The sequence below is a fragment of the Peromyscus eremicus genome, chromosome 6, assembly GCF_949786415.1.
Source record: "Peromyscus eremicus chromosome 6, PerEre_H2_v1, whole genome shotgun sequence".
NCBI lineage: Eukaryota > Metazoa > Chordata > Mammalia > Rodentia > Cricetidae > Peromyscus > Peromyscus eremicus.
Window position 1 is genome coordinate 117,047,272 of NC_081421.1, and position 16,949 is coordinate 117,064,220.

At 39.8% G+C, this 16,949-nt stretch overlaps 2 protein-coding genes across 2 annotated transcripts in view; one reads left to right on the top strand and one right to left on the bottom strand.

The window, feature by feature from the left end:
• Positions 1-748: 748 nt before the first annotated feature.
• Rpf1 (ribosome production factor 1 homolog) lies at positions 749-15,559 on the bottom strand. Its single transcript, XM_059266411.1, has 9 exons — positions 15,301-15,559; positions 13,794-13,850; positions 12,043-12,123; positions 7,242-7,337; positions 6,575-6,728; positions 2,441-2,523; positions 1,755-1,936; positions 1,497-1,623; positions 749-1,007 (listed from the first exon to the last, which is right to left on the bottom strand). The coding sequence occupies exons 1-9, from the start codon at positions 15,526-15,528 to the stop codon at positions 966-968; spliced, it is 1,050 nt and encodes a 349-aa protein (XP_059122394.1). The 5' UTR covers positions 15,529-15,559; the 3' UTR covers positions 749-965.
• The window catches only part of LOC131913651 (uricase), a 120,204-nt gene continuing 118,559 nt past the window's right edge, over positions 15,305-16,949 (top strand). The window contains exon 1 of the mRNA XM_059266413.1: positions 15,305-16,184. The gene's annotated coding sequence lies outside the window, so the exon portion shown is untranslated. The remainder of the gene's footprint in view (positions 16,185-16,949) is intronic.

Genomic DNA, 16,949 nt, shown 5'->3' on the forward strand with positions numbered 1-16,949 from the left:
TATGTGATTATGATCTGAATTCAGATCCCTGCCACCTATACAAAAAGCTGAGCATGGCTATAATGCTTAAAACCCTAGCATGTGGAGGAGAGGGTTTGTTGACCACCAGCATGGATTAAAATGGTGAGCTCTAGGTTTAATGAAAGACTCTGTTTAATAAATGAGGCAGAAAGGGATGACAGGCACTTGACATTGTCCTCTGGGCTCACACAGACAACAAAAGATTCCAAACAACACAAAATGCTTTGTAGTGTATTTAGCGGTTATACCAGGAAGGTAGTTGATTCACTTTGGAAATAAAGAGTCCTCTTTGAAGAATCAAGAACTTGAGCTGGATGGTGGTGTAACATGCCTTTAATCTCAGCACTTGGGAGACAGAGGCAGGCAGATCTCTGTGAGTTCAAGGCCGCCTGGTCTACAAAAGGAGTTCCAGGACAGCCAGAGCTACACAGAGAAACACTGTGTGTGGTATGTGGGAGCAGAGGGAAATGGGGCAGGACTTGAGAACTCAAGACAATACCTGAATGAAGTAGGACAGTAGATGGTAATTAGGTAAAATTGAGCAAGAAAACAGGAATTGATAGGTTAACTCCAGTGACCTGTAACTTTGTGCCAAGTCCTGGTAATCTGGCCTCTGAGACTGGTGTATTAAATCAGGGCTACACTTTTCCTGGCCTACAAGTTCTTTGGGAGTGCAAATTAGAAAGTTTGAATCTTCATTCTAACAAAATTCACAATTAACACAAAATGATAGCAAGGTTTAGGAGTTTTAGATCCTCACCAAAATTATATTTATTTATATTTACAACAACAAAGTAGAAATTCATGGCACTTGGTCATTTGTTCAAATATAAGATTTACAAAATCAAATAAAACGATTTTGAAAAGGGTGCTTTGTTAAATAATTTACCATGTTTTTCAAGACAGGCCTGTCCAGCAAAATTCAATACTACTCCCTCAGTACTTTATAAATGGAATTTTCTTCTACTTGTATCCATTTCCCGTGGCTGAAAATTAAAGGGGAGAAGACAATGAAGAAGAAGTTAGGTGAGATAGTAAAGGCTGGGTATGTCTGAGCCCCTGACAGTCAGTCTTCAGGGCTAATTTAACTGCTGGGAATTTCTGTTCTAAGCCTGTGTGTAGTGCAGAAATAGTACTGCTGCTAACTAGGCAGAAAAGGACGATTTACAGACATTCTCATCTGTCTTAAGATGCTTTCCAAATGTCCAACAGTGCTGGTTCTCAAACAGTGCAGCAGAGTCACCAGGCTTCAGACACTGCTGGGCAGCTGGCCTGAGACTTGCCCATTCCTACGTCAGTGTTGGTCTCATTTAAAGACCACTGTGCTTTGGGCCACTTCAAGAAAATCCAGGTTAATAGCAGCCCAAGAGACCACATCAGATTGCTGCTTTCTAGTTCATGGGAGAAGATTCTCTCACACACCTTAACATGTAAATAATATAGTTAAAATGGGCTTTGGAGCAATCACCACATACCTTATGGACCCATTCATATTCTCCATATTTAGAATCAAAGGTTCCCTTCTGAAGAGATCGTAATTTTAAGGTAAAACGTGGTCCAAGTTCCTGAATTCCCACTTTCTTTTCACTCTTGAATATATATCTTCAGAGACAAAAGTTAAACAACAATTAGGTTCATTCAAACTAATTTTCTATGGCAAAGCTTAAAGGACTTATTATATCAGAACATAGGTTTATATTGACAAAAAAGTCCAAGTTAACGTCTGCCCTTACCTGTGAAACCTGAAGAAAATATAATCCCGCTGATTGTGGAATGTGGCAACCTGCCTTCCAATAAATTGAGGATTATGAGGAAAGAGAGACGCAAACATGCGTCCAATGGAATGACCAAGCCGTGTTGTGAAATTATTCAGAATTATCTCGGGAACATGTTCTGTGGGATCTTTGCCTCGTCTCTGGAAAAATTAAAAAATATAATACCCAGTAAAGAGAATTAGAAAATGCATACACTATAATTTTGGGTCCAGAATTTAGACAACATTAAAAATAATTTGCTTTTACACAGGGTCTCACTCTAGCTCGGACTGGTCTGGCACTTCTTAGCTCAGCTTTACCCTAAAACTGCTCCTTCTGCCTCAGGTACCATGTTCTGGGATTACTGCAGGAGCCACCAATCCTGACTTTAAAAAAATTTTTAAATGACAAAAATGTAAGAGATGGTTTATCAAACCCACAAAGATATTTAATATGTATTGAACACATCCCAAAGTAAACCCTACTATAAAAACATTCATGGCAACGTGGACTACTGCTATTATCAAAATTGTCTATGGTCTTGCAACATATCTCGGTAGACAACTTGCTGTCATCAGAAGATCAAATAATTAAAATCAATTAGATCTTTAAGCATCTACTGATAACCTGAGATCAGTATTGATCAAGGAGTACATAAGACTCACCTTAATTTCTTTACGAAGACGAACACTACTCACTTTAAAGTGAGCAGTGGGGCCATTTGGCAAGTGACTCAAAATAAGGCCATCTGTTCACAAAGGTTAAGAAGCATACCAAATTATAGCTTACGCCCTAAATTGCATAAATAAGTTGTCTTCTGTATGCTTGAGGGCACCTAGAAATTAGTAGATGGAGTATTTGTTCTTCTGGGTTAGCTGAACTTTTCCTACCAAACCAAAGTCAAACCATATCAAATCTTACAAGAAAATATGTATTAATCTACAATCATCTTAGTTTTTTGTTTTTACAATTAAATACCATCATTCACAATAGGGTATCCTGGGCTTTCAAAGTGAAAGTACACAACAACAAAAGTCTATCCAATGACCACTACTCAAGAAGAAAAAAAGATGGGATTCAATGCTACTAGTATGTAAGTTCACCTCCACTTGTGTGTCCTGTTTGTAAGATTAGGACATAAGAGGATAACAGGATCGCAAATTCCTGTTACAGCAAAGTCAAAGCTGCTATTTAAGAAGAGAGAAGCTCTTCGGATTAATGAGAACTTAAATCAACCTTTATAACCCATTAGTCTAGCATGAACAGAATGATGCTAGATACTATAAACTACAGATTAAATATAAGAGACCTGCCTACCAGCAAGTAGAGCAGCCAAAAGCACCGGAGTCTCAGCTACAGGAGACAGAGCAGCACTCAAGGGTTTGTGGCACCAGAGTAAGTTATGGCTGGTGCCCAGTGACAGCCCAAGCAGGCAAACTGAGAGCAGTGGCTGACCACGGCTTTCAGTCAACAGCAGCCTTTAGTTTAAGCAGGTGGACAACACACAAACTGGGATCGATGGCCCAGGCCCGCAGTCCAGCTGCCCGGAGACTTAAGCAAGAGGATGAAATTTCAAGACTGTGCTTGGGCAGCTCTGACCAAATTTCAAAATTAAAAAGTACGTAAAGGGATGAGGCTAGCTTACTGAAGCCTGGATTTGAACCCTTTGGCTGCTGTCTTTACTGAGCAGTGGTTCTCAACCTTTCAAATGCTGCAATCCTTTAAAACAGGTGATGCTGTGATGACCTCCAACCATAGAAGTATTTCGTTGCTACTTCATAACTGTAATTTGGCTACTGTTATGAATCATAATGTAAATATGAGTTTCCCGATAGTCTTAGGTGACCCCTGTGAAAGGGTTGTTCAACCCCCTCAAAGGGGTCGTGACCCACAGGTTGAAAACTGATGGACTAAAAGCAGCCAGGAGAAGCTATATTACAGCCAATTTTTAAAAAAAGCATCAACTGGGCTGGAGAGATGACTCAGTGGTTAAGAGCACTGGCTGTTCGTCCACAGGTCCTGAGTTCAGTTCCCAGCAACCACATGGTGGCTCAAAACCATCTGTAATGAGATTTGGTGCCCTCTTCTAGCATGCAGACATACATGTATACATAATAAATAAGTCTTTAAAAACATGGTGTTTTGAATGAGGATGACCCCCATAGGCTCACATATTTGAATGTTTGGTTCACAGTTGGTGGACTGTTTAAGAAGGGGTTAGAAGTGTGGCCTTAAAGGTGTGTCACTGGGGAGGGCTTTAAGATTTCAAAAACCCTTACCGGGCCCAGGCTCTCTGTCTCTCTCTCCTCCTCCCTCTCCAACCTGTAGATAAGATGGAAGCGAATGCTCCAGTGCCATGGGCCTGCCTGCTGCCATGTTCCCTGCCATGATGGTCATGGGCCCACTCTGAAACTGTAAGCTGTCCTCTAATTAAATGCTTTCTTTTATAAATTGCTTTGGTCATGGCAGCTTGTCACAGCAGCAGAAAATTAAGACCATCCCTACCCAAACCATTCTCCATCTGTGCATACAATCTGAGATCTACAAAACAATACTGCCACCATCAGTTCTCTTCAACTTGTCATTCATCCACCTACTGCTCTCATTTAACATTTTCACTTCTATAACCACTTCCACCCTGACGTTCCTTAGTTGATACTTTCCACCTGTATCATTAAAATAAGGTAACAGATGGGGCTCTCTACCTCAAGTTCAGTTTCTAATATAGATGATAAGTCTGGATTTGGCCCTTGGTTCTCCAAATACTAAGCCATATAGGACTTAGCTGGGTCATTTTATCACCCCCACACTTTCTAATGACAAGAGAAGAACTACATAGCAGTTTCAATAGCAGTAGCTAATTTCCTACCATTGTCACCACTGACTTGTGTTCAGAATAAAGACATTAGTTTGACACAGTAATGTAGGCACAAACTGCATTTCTCATATCCAATTTTCCCAAATGTTTCCTGACTTGAAGGTCCTCATACAATCTTATATACCACATATAACGAAGCTATTTTGCCTGTTATTTCAAACATTTGCAGTATTTTGCTTCTCCATTAAGGACTGTTGCAAGTGCCACCTTTTCATGCAGTCAGAATTAACTTACCACAGTGCCCGTCACCTAAAATGGCAGTTATAAGTCAGGAAAATGCCTTTCTCCCCAACTTCTGTTAACCTCAGTATTAGAACTGGTTTTTGTTTATTTTTAAACAAGCTACCAGCAAATATTGAGTTCTTCTAGTTAAAGATTCACTCTAAGTTCAACTTCATGAAATATAGCCAAGTACTTTCTTACTGTTTGCACATTCACAAAACCATGAAAATTAAGGAGACCAGTAAATCTAAAATAATTTCCTCCAACCTTTGTAAAAGCTTGAATTCTATCTAGAACATTCCTATTAAATTGTGGCTTATGCCAAAAGCAAAGTACATATTCCAAATTCATAGGTTCCTAAATAAATTGGTTTTGTTTGTTTGGTACATACATAAGTTGTATTGTTAAACTAACACAAATAATGCAAAACAGTCACTGTGCCTGTTTCAGTAATGAAGAAAAGAGACTGAATGCTGGTTCTACAAGGTGATTAAATGGTAAAACAAAATAATGAACATTTCAGACACAAAGACTTATTTTGCCAAGACAAGGCAGGCTTTGTAAAAGCTAGAAATGGCGTCAGTTGTGTACCTATAGGAAATATTAAAGCAAAGAGAAAACATTAAATTGATGAATCTTGTGATTAGCAGCTATAAATGACAACTGTAAAACCAAACAGACCCTGCCATATTGTTTAGAGAAGCAATTACAAAGGCAGCAATCACTTTAAAAATGGTTCTTTTCTGGAATAATTAGGCATACAAAAAATTATAATAACCTAGCCAAACCAAATCATAATCTGGACAGCAAATGCCACATTAAAAAGTTAGTTTTTGTTTATTTTAGTTTCTGGAAAACTAATACAGGCAAACAAAGTTTTATTAAAAACAATAAGTTATATTAAAAACAATGAAAGCTGTGAAAAATGGATTTAAAAAATACATTGTATTAGAACAGTGTATATAAAAAAAAAATGTCCTGTGGCAGAACACATAGTCCTATTGCTATTTTTACAAATTTTAACTAATCTGACTCACCCAATTGGTCATTTCTTAGATACTGAAATTATAGGCACTATTCAAGAAATAATAGCAACTACAAAAAGAAATCTAGATGTATTTTAACTCTTTCATCTCAACGGAAATACCTTGAGGTCAGATGACATTGATGTCGGATGTGAGACTCACAGAAAAAGATTCACTGTTACTAGCACCCACACCACCGAGCACATAGCACGGCTTCCCTCCTCAGAACGATGTGCTTCCTGATACCCTAAGATGAAACTATACCCAACTACATGGTGTCTCCTGGGCTGGAACTTTCATGCTGCCTCCTTCCCCACTGACGACTCCTGTCTCATTCATCAGACCCAGCTCAAGCGTCCCCACGAAGCCCTCCTCCCTTCATGTCGCTGGAACAGTGTTATTAGTAGGCAGGACTATTGGCCTGAAGTACTATGGCAGGTTGACTGTTGTTACATCCTTTACTAAGGTTAGAGCAGTGTTTCAGCTGCGACACTTGCCTGATAAATGTTTTCATGAGTAAAAAAGTCTTACAGCATCTTGGATAGAGATGCAATGCTATGGAAAAATGTTCATTCTAAAAGTGATAGGAATCCTTTCCTAGTCTTTCAAATACGTTTAAAAACAGGCGAGGAAAGGAACAGGAAAATTTCCTTAAAAACAAACCCAAAGGATACTCGGTGTTTTTCGATCTTCATTAATAACTATCAGGTCTGTGAAATCTCTTGCAATGCACTGTGGGATAATTTTTTTCAGAGCCAGTCCTCTTCTGTAGTAAACATGTGAATCTGGTATAACTGTTGAGAGCTGTTCACAGAGTCGTACTGTTCTCTGTAAGAAAATAAGAAAAATCACCAAGAGTAAGAAGGAACAAGGATACATGTGTAAGGACAGGAATGATGATGAATCAAGGTAATATTAAAAAAGGGAGCAAGACAGGGCAAGAACAAAAGCAGAGCAATGTCTCATGTATCAAAGACACAGGTTTTCAAAAGGAGTAGTGCTACTTCATGGAGACAGAGACATGGCAATATCTGGAGACACTTGGTGCAAGGCGTGGGGTTTCTGTTGGCCTGTAATTGACAGAAGCTGGGGATGTTGCTAAACATCCCATAATGAACAGGACAGCACTTCATAACAAGGAGTTACCCAGCCATGATGTTAATAGTTCTCAAGGTCATAAAATTATCCTCAAGAATTGTGCTCAGTAACCCTACATGATATCATCAGTTACTTTTCTTTAGCTCATTCACTGTCATTATCAAAGGCAATTAACTATTACACTTTTCTGAATGGACCATTTAAATATAGCAATTCATGGACTACACTAATCAATGTGTTTACCCCATGAGGTCTATCCGATGTTGTGATGAGAATCTTAGGAGATGTCTGTCTGTTGAAGTAGGAAGCAAATTCATCTGTAGCTTCATCGTAAGCGACCTGAGAACAGAGGAGAGATTATTCTATACCAAACAGTTCACTGAGCTTGGATTTTAAAGTGTTGCTTGACTGACTGTTAGCTGACAGGCACAGGAGGTGACATTAATAGTGACACGAAGAGGCTGAATCACCTGCACAATTAGAGTATAAACTGGGTAGCTACCAAAAATACTGTCAGGGCACAAACTAAGATGTGTGTATTCTTGCAGAATGCCTACAGATATGGGCAAGAATTCCAGTCCTGACTAATGCTATTATACCCATCTCATCGTGTTGGTGGAAGAAAACAGCAGGACTAGATTCCAGGATGGGGTAGTAGCCTGGAGCGAAAACAAGAATCAAAATTGGTAGGGGAAAGGTCAGACCAGGGTTGCAGACCTAGTGTAGGGGAAGTATGGCGTAGCTGGACATTTACAAGTGGTGAAGTCCGAGCTGTAATGTACTTCAGACACTGTCACCACAAACCCACTGGTGGCTCTAATCTCACACAGGCTGAGGAGACCTGAGAACCCACTGAGTGTGAAAGGCAGGGAGACAGAACTGGTGGAGCTCTGAAGGCATTCCTCCACACATGCACAGCTCAGACAGAGAAAGGTACATGTCTGAGGGACTCCAGGTGTCCAACAGTACCTGCCTAACCACCGACTGCATGTAATAAGGCATTTAATCAAAACAGGGCAATCAGTGGTGAGGCAAATTAAATCCAAAACAACAGAACTCAGCAGACCTTGTGCCACTGCCCAGAAGAGAATGACTTCACACTATGAAGTCCAGGCAAGTTACAGAAACAACAAAACAGTCCTTACCAAATAAACTAGAGCTGAGCACAGTAGCTCATTCCTGTAAACCCAGAGAAGCTGAGGCAGGAGGACTGCCATGAGCTTGAAGTCAGCTGGGCTGCATAGGGAATTCCAGGGTCGCCTGAACTACAGAGGGAGATCCTGACAAACAAACAAATAAGACAAACCCAAAATAAACTACTTAAATAACTTACAGTCTAGAACTACAACACTGTGTGTGTAAGATGTCTAACTTCCACCCAAAACTTAATAGAAAAGGAAGCGTGATACACAATCGGGGAAATAATTAGCAGATAACTGAGTGGGCTGACACGTGAAATTTGGCAGATGGCAAAGCAGCTCTGAGTAATGTGTTCTATGATTTAAAGAAAGCATGAACCAGTGGACAAACCAGCGGATTGAAAAAGAATGAACGGACATCAACCTGATCCAGCATGGAGACAGAGAAAACCATCCTAGAAATGCAGCAAGGATGGAGGGAACTGCAGCATGTCAGACATTTCAGCAGTGTGTGTAAAGGGAGTCTCTCAAAGGGCACAAGAGAAAGGCAGAAAAGTATTGAAGAAATCATGGCTAAAAAGATAAACTTGATGAAAATACTAACACTTATGCAGATGAAAGAAAGCCGGACACTCTGAACGGTTGTCTCTGAAAATGAAAGCAAAGTGTATCTTCAGTAAACAACCCGGGGGTAATTAGCAGCTAGGAAATCTGCCATGAAGACAAAAGAAATGACACTAGATGGGAAGGCAGACCTAGGAAACAGGTGCTAAACTATAAAGGTGCAGTACTTAAAGACTGAACTACATGGACACACACTCTGCTTTCTTTGAAAAGCTCCAGATGCATTCAAGTAGTCACTATGACTCCAGGTTGTTCACAGACAGCATGTGGTGAATGACCATCAGCATCAGGTGTATGATACACCAGGATGGAGGGAACCGACTCTAACAGCACCGTCTCTCCACGGTTTAGCAGAATCATGCAGCTTCACAGCAGACTGGGATGACTAAAGACACACGCAGCCTTCTGCTTGTTTCCTTCCAGTGCTGAGAATTAAGCTCTCAGCCCAGGCACGTTGTAACTCTAAGGGCAACTACTAAAAGAACACCAGCCTAAAAATCAAGCAGAATTAAAGCAGCACAGTGAAAAACTACCACAAACGACAACAGCCAAGGAAGAGCTGAGAACAAGGTGGGGGGTGGGGGTGCGGGGATGGATGGATGCAAAAGTCTAGCTATGCTTATAACTTACATTAGGGTCTAACTTTCAGGCTGATCAAAAAGCAAGACCCAACCATATGCTCTTGATAAGTGATACACATTAAAATCAAGCCCATGAATAACTTCAAAGCAAAACATGGAAAAGCATACTGTGGAGAGAGTCCCTAGGGGAGAGTTTAAGTGGCTCCATGTACATAAGACAAAACAGACACTAAGAAGTACTGCTCAATGCAAAGGCAGTATTTTCTATGGGGTCAAGGAAGAGTACATCAAGACACAAGTAATTTCATAGAGCAATATGATTGTGAATGCGTGAGGCTAACAAAAGAACTAAAATCGGAAGCGGAAAGTCAAAGTAACAGAAGAAGCAGACAGCTGTGAGGTATAGTACACAAGTCAAGCCCTCAGTGACAAGTCAATTAACACTCAGAAAGAATATGTGAGATGCAGCAGCCGACCAAGCAACACAACAATCCCTCCCAAAATAATAGGAAACACATGTTTTTCAAGGGCAACACAACATCCTCAGAACAGACCACATGCCAGGACTTAAAAACCTCTCTTTAACTGAAAGAAAGTGTGTTAAGCAAGCATGAGAGAATTAACAGATGTCACCCACAAGAAGGAAATCTAGAATATTTTCAAATATTTGTAAATTAACATACACAATAATCAGTGAGCTGAAGTCAATTAGAAAGAAAATTAGAAAACCTCTTGGGCTGCAGAGTGTGGCTGCTTAGGTTCCATCTCCAGTTCCTCTGTTCCCACCAAACAAATCAAAACAAAACTCTTGAATAAGTAAAGAACAAAAGAACAAGCTGTCAAAACATATGGACCATGTTAAAGCCACCATGGGAAACCAGAGCTTTAAACACATCTATCAGAAGTCTAAAACTGACCATCTACGCCCTTAGGAATCTCACGGGCTGGGGAGGCAGCATGTAGAGCTGAGACACACACAAAAGGAAGACTGGGAAACGAAATAAGACCTGGTGGCGAATGACATCTGCCAGCAGAGAGAGGCGGGAGGAGTCCTAAAGACATGCAGGAAAAGTCAATTCTGTATTATATAAACGGAGCAGAGTAAGATTATCAGTGTCTAAAGCCATTTATCATACATTAAAAAATAACCAGACAACAGTTTGAAGGTTCTCACAACACAGAAATGATATTCGAGACATAAATGTACTACAATTTAATCATTAGGAATAGTATATATGTACTAAATTATGGACTCATAAATAAACATGCCAATTAAATTTTTAATCAAACAAAAACTTAATAAATTGTGAGCAATCAACAAATATTCCACTAAAAGAGAAACTGATTTAAACTAATAATGAAAGTAGCACATTTTAAAACTTGTAGGATTTACCACAAGTGATACTCAAAGGGAATTTTGTCACTCATAGCAAAAAAAAAAAATCAAGTTGATAAAATAAAAATAGACGAAGCTCAATAAAAGCAGAAGGAAACAAGAGGGAGATAGAAATGAAACACTAAGAGAAAAGCTTAAAGAAAACCTACTCTGAAAGGAACACAAAATAACTGTCTGATCAAACTTGATGAAGAGAAAATGTTAAGACTAAACTACGGGTTTTCTTAGACTAGACTGTGGTCTAGTTCTTCTCACTGCCTGACTTTTATCTACATGATATTTACAGTGAAGTTTTAATTTTTTTAAAAAAGAAGGAATACTAGGAGTGATAATCAGACATTACTATAGTTTAACGCATGATTTCAAATATAGATACCAATTCTAAGCAATCATCAACAATCCAAAACAATGTATAATAGAAAGATAGAATATCAGAGCCAGAATGGCTTATCCCAAGAAGGCAAGATACTTATTTTTAACATTTGAAAACTCACAGATGCCATTTAGGTATCCATTTACCATTCAAAAACCCACAGATGCATAAAGGTATCACGGGGAAGAAACACACAAGTATCTCAGTATTTTCAGAGAATGAATTCTATACTCATTCATGACAAAACAGAGCATAAACAGGATTTCTGTAAGCATAAGGAAACCTACACTGATGACGTACACATCAAGGAGGCTGTATCGGCAGTGTTCTTTCAAATCAGGACAAGGTAAAGACACCATCACTGCCTTTTCTATTTACTCAACGTTGTATCAGAAGTTCCAGTCAGTACAGAAGTAGGAAAAAAACAAAGCAAGAAATATACCTATCATGGAGAACTAATTATCTAAAATTTAAAATGAAGCCAGTATTTAGATAATTAGTTTAGGTAAGCTATGGTTAGAGGACCACTACCCAAAAACTCAATGGCTCTTTACAAACCAGCAAACAAAGCAGGTTTCGGAGATGCATGTGCCCTAAGGATAAGCCGCAGAACAGGAGTAGCTCTAACAAGACTTACAGAGATGCATGTGCCCTAAGGATAAGCCGCAGAACAGGAGTAGCTCTAAGAAGACTTACACGTGAAACCAGCGTGGGAAAGATCACAAAATTTACCGAAATATATTTTCAGTGTTTAAGAAAGATCTAAGTGAAGCAACATATGTAGGTCCCCATGCTGGTATGATGTGGCGCCTTCCAAATGTTCTGGGAGGGCCAAATACCAAAGAGAGGGATAAGGGCAAAGGAGGTAGGGAAGAAGTGGGTATCCTGCTTTACAGCCACCAAGGGTGAGCATTCAAACTTCTGACATTACCTCTTCGTCATTGGGGTCTACTGTGGTTTCATCGGGGACTCGTTGATTGTCAATGGTCTTGGGAACAGGCTTTGGTGGCGCCTAAGATAGAAAGCACCACATTTTAGAAGCATTTTATTAACTATTTTATATTACAGTTGAGAAACTAGTCTTCAAATAACTTCCAAACAACTTGTTCTTTATTTCAAACCACAACTACTGTCACATAAATTCTTAAAACAAAATGGAGTAATGTTACCTTTTAACAATCTAAAGAGACATATACATGATAAATATGGAATCCAATGACTTAAAAAATAGTCAGAAGTAGCAGAAATCACAAAAATTATCTCTAAGAAAAATATCTAACAGTAAAAAGGAAATTAACAAAATGGAAAAAAAAAATCACAAAGGTACAAATCCAGGTGACTGTTTCTATACTTCCTGAACTCTATTAAAAAATGTGATATAAGTCTATCCAATGACCTAGTAATTCTGTTTGGGAGAATTTATGATAAGAAATAAAGGTCTGTAGGAGGTGGTCATTCATAAATGGAAATAAACATCAATATAACAAATGTTCGATACAGCAGGGTAATTGTTAACACACTGCATCTCACATGACCAGATACTGCAGAATTATCAGCTTAGATCAAGAAATGGCATCCACAAACTGCCAAGGAGAACAGAATTACAAGAATATACTAAAACTACTTCAAAATACATGGATATTATGTAGAGATATAAAGGAAATATGAACTGATAAATTATTTATGATGTTGGGTAGGTATATTTGTTTAAGGTGTGAAATTTGTGGGAGTGATTCTCTCTTTCCATCTCATGGGTTCTGGGGATTAAACTCAGTTTGCCATGCTTGGCAGCAAGCACCTTTACCTTACTAAGTTATCTTGCTGGCCCCTTAGTAATCTTTGAAGATAATTCTAGGAAGTCATCTTTCAGTACAAAAACTGATTTTTGTTGTGTTTTTAGGCAGGGAGTTGTATATTCAGGTTGAAAGCCAATTAAGCTACATCCCCAATCCAGGGCCAGTGATAACGTTAAAAGTTGATTAGCACACCAATTTGCTGCAATTAGCTGATTACGGGAGTTTTGGAGATACTAATATTACATGATATATTAGAACTTGAAGGTCAAAATAGCCTAATATTGATGATTTTATATGATTTAAACTGATACCATTTGGACAATGCATGAAAAAGTAGAATGCTTAGTTTGTGTAGTCTGAACATTTTTGCCTTCCTCGGAAATCGTTATTCTTACTTGGTACTTACATGAGATAAAAGTGGGGAGAACCACATGCTTTAAAATTTTTATAAGTATAAATTATAAATTAAGCATGTATGTAAAAAACTTTAAAAATGAAAAGCTTAGTTGTGCAACAATGCAGGAGTATTTACTAGTTCTTTTAGCTTTAAGTCACAAGAGCTAAACCCTCAGGCCTAGAGTGGGGAGCCCGCCAGTCCCGAAGCCACAGAGGGCTTTCTCTGCCTCCTGAACAACAGCATTACTGTGCTTATTGTCTGTGCACAACATACTAAGGGAGGTACAGTCAGGGGAACTTTAAACCACTTCACACTTTTGAGAACGGGCAACGAGCTCTCACCACTACCTGTTAAGCTGGGTAAGGAGTAGAAAGGTCTTTGTTACATTATTTTTAAACCTCTGAAACGTTTTAGAAGAAAGCAAGCAACATAGTATCAGGAAACTCTACTTAATATGAGACAAATTACATGGCTGAAAACCTTATTTACCTTATCACCAAGAGCCTCTCTCTCTTTTTTAAGTTTTTTCTTAGCTGCCAACTTTTCCTAATGGGATAAAAACAAACAATATTGAGAAACTAGCAGTTATTTTACAAACTTATACTGAAACCACAGATCAGTTCTAAGAACAGTCTGAGAATTATTGTCATCTTTTAAAGTAAGCACACAAAACTTTTTAAAGGTCTGCTTAGGTAGCCCAGGCTTGCTTCTGATAACCCTCTTGCCTCTGCTTCTTTAGTGTTTAGATCTCAGGTGTATACTACCATGTCCCACCAGACTTTCCTTTAATAGCTAAATTACTGAACCACAAATGGGCAGCCTAATCAATAGGATTTATTTAACAAAGAGCTTGCTTTGTCAAATTGACATAAGTCTGAACATTTACACTTCCAGTAGCTTTAATTTTTACTATAAAGCTTCTAATTAAATCAAACATATAACAAGTATTTTTTTTCCATAGTGCTTACACCCTAAAGATCATGTTTATAACAATTACTTCTGGAAAGCACTAAAAATAAAGAGAAATGGGAGATGTGTTTTCAGGATGTTTCCACTAATTATTCTTCTATTTTATAACCAAAATAAGCGTTTAACATCAATAGGAACTTTTTGCTATACACCAGTATCTCCTGACTTCTACAAAAAATGTTTGACACGCTATAAAAAAGTATATATAAAATTTTGTAGTGCCTCCACATCCACACAGTCCAAAGAAGTTTTCTAGAACATTCCTCCCTCATACTTGCAAATCAAAATAGGTGACACGTCCATTGTACTAACTCCAGTAGCAGTGTAGCACTTACAAAAAGATTCAGTCAAACAAATGAGACAAGCAAATAAAAATTAAAAGAACATCATGTTTTTATGTATGCAGTAATAAGGAATTTTGCTTTTCAAAGTGCAATTCAGACACAAATAAGCCTTATGATCTTGGCAAGCCTTGCAAGTCTCTGTTTCAGCTCATGTTTACTCCCAGAACAGCGCGAGTACAGGCGGTAGCCAGCAAACGCAGTTGTTATAGGCACTTCACAGTACTAACATGAGTAAGAGTTCCCGAAGCAATCAGAGCAGCAGAGCTTGAGATTTGAAATTTACACCGAGAAATTAACCAGCGCTGTGGCTGGCCGGGCAAAGCGGAGGTGCGGAGCCCTCCGCCTTCTGAGGCCGGAGGGTCATCTTCTCCAGGACCCTCGGCTTCCCGGAGTGCGGCCCAAGGAGCAGAGACCAGGTCGCCCAGCCAGGACCCTCCGGAAAAAGGCTGACGCTAGAGAGCGGGACCTGCAAACCCCGCGCGTGCCCGTGCGACCCCTCCACCTCACCCCGCGCGACCCCCTACCCCATGGCCCGCGCCCTCCCGTGCGACCCCTCCACCCCACGGCCCGCGCGTGCCCGTGCGACCCCTCCACCCCACCCCGCGCGTGCCCGTGCGACCCCCTACCCCACCCCACGCCCCGCGCGTGCCCGTGCGACCCCCTACCCCACCCCGCGCGCTTACCTTCCGCTGCTGCTGTTTCCACCGCGTGAACATCAAGTGTCGCCGCTGTTTGTTCTTAATCTCCGAGATGCTGAAGCCCGGGGGGAAGGCACCCGCTTTCGGGGGCCGCACCCCGCTCTCCGCCGCCCCATCGCCCGCCACCGCAGCCTCTTGAGGCTCTTCGGCGGCGGCTTTCCTCTTCAAACCTCGCTTCCCGCCACCGACACTCTTCTCCCCGGCTTTCGCCATGTTGTTTGCAGCTGTACGGAACCGGAAGTGCTTCCGTTTTTGACCCGGGTCATACGCTTTTACTTCCGGGGGAGCGGAGTTCTTGATCAAGTCTGTTGCTTTATGATTTAGATATTTAAGAAACGGCTACAAGTCAGGGTTTGTTCACAACTGTACAAACAGAAAGAAGAGTTCCTGGATTCCTTCACTGAGCCTCTGCTGAGTGTCAATCTGCAATTTTTAGTTAACAGTTTGGTTAACTAAACTGAAACAAAATGGCTCACAAATGAAAAAAAAACTTTTAAGTAGTTAGTATGTGACATTAAAGAAAAAAAAAAGCAAGATAAAAGAATGGAAAGAGAGGAAAGGATCATTGCAACTACAAACGGTTCTCAGAATGTGCTTCTTCCTTTGATCTGAGATTTTAGGAAGTAAAGATGCTTATGCAGTAATCCGACAGCAGAGCCTTTAATCTGAGACAAGCTGATAACGCAGAAGGGTTAACCCAGGTGACAGAGACAGCCGGCTCGGAGAAAACGCAGTAGCAGCAAATGTGACGACTATTCAAATGCCACAGGCACCAGAAGTCAGACTAAGAATTAGGAGAGAGAGAAGAGGAGAGGAAGCTTGAAGTTGAGCATATCCTGTGAGGGCTTTGTAAAGATTCTGGGTTTTATGTAAGATGGCAGATCTCTTAGTGTGTTTTGAGAAAAAAAATATGATATGACATTTTGTTTTGTTTTTGAGGTGCTATGGCCCCAACTCAGGGCTTTCTTGATGTTAAGCAAGTGCTCTTCACAAAGCTGGATTTACAGCCTCCTTGATTTAAATATAAAAAACATCACTCAAAATAATTATTTAAGAACAAACTGAGAGAAAATGGATGGGGTGAGAAAGGATAGTGAATTGAATGAAGGTAATACTCACACACAAAAACACAGCTCTCAACTCAAAGAGAAAAAGAGGTAGTTTATTCTGGAGCCAAATATGAGTGACCATGCCCTGGAAACATAGGTTTAGGTCTCCCTAAATATGAGTTTACAATGTGGAAGCAGGTTCTTGAGGCTTTTTTATACTAACAACAAAAAGTCATCAAGACGGACGCTTTCCAAATACAATGCTGGAGACACTAAGAAGACAGTTACAGAAGAGTGAGAAATCACAACTAATCTCCAGTTATGATGGAGTTGAAACCAAGCCTATTGGCTAGTGATGTAGCTATTATAAGGCTGTAGCAGAACACATTCATTTTTGTTGTAATGCTGGTGTAAACCCACCATGATGGTAGTCACATAAAACTACAACATTACAATTATGACAAACTACTGTTACTGGCAGATGTAATGCTGCTGGTTTATGTATTTGCTGTCCTACACTATTAATCTTTAGAGTATACTACTATTTCCATTTTTTTTCCTGTAAAACAGTGTGCCATGTTACAT

Coding starts and splice junctions, on each gene's coding strand:
- Rpf1 (XM_059266411.1), bottom strand. CDS start 15,528: ATGGCGAAAGCCGGGGAGAAGAGTGTCGGTGGCGGGAAGCGAGGTTTG. Junction 6,729..7,241: donor CATCGGATAGACCTCATGGG/GTAAACACATTG, acceptor ATTTTCTTACAG/AGAACAGTACGACTCTGTGA. Junction 1,624..1,754: donor ATTTTCTTCAGGTTTCACAG/GTAAGGGCAGAC, acceptor TTGTCTCTGAAG/ATATATATTCAAGAGTGAAA.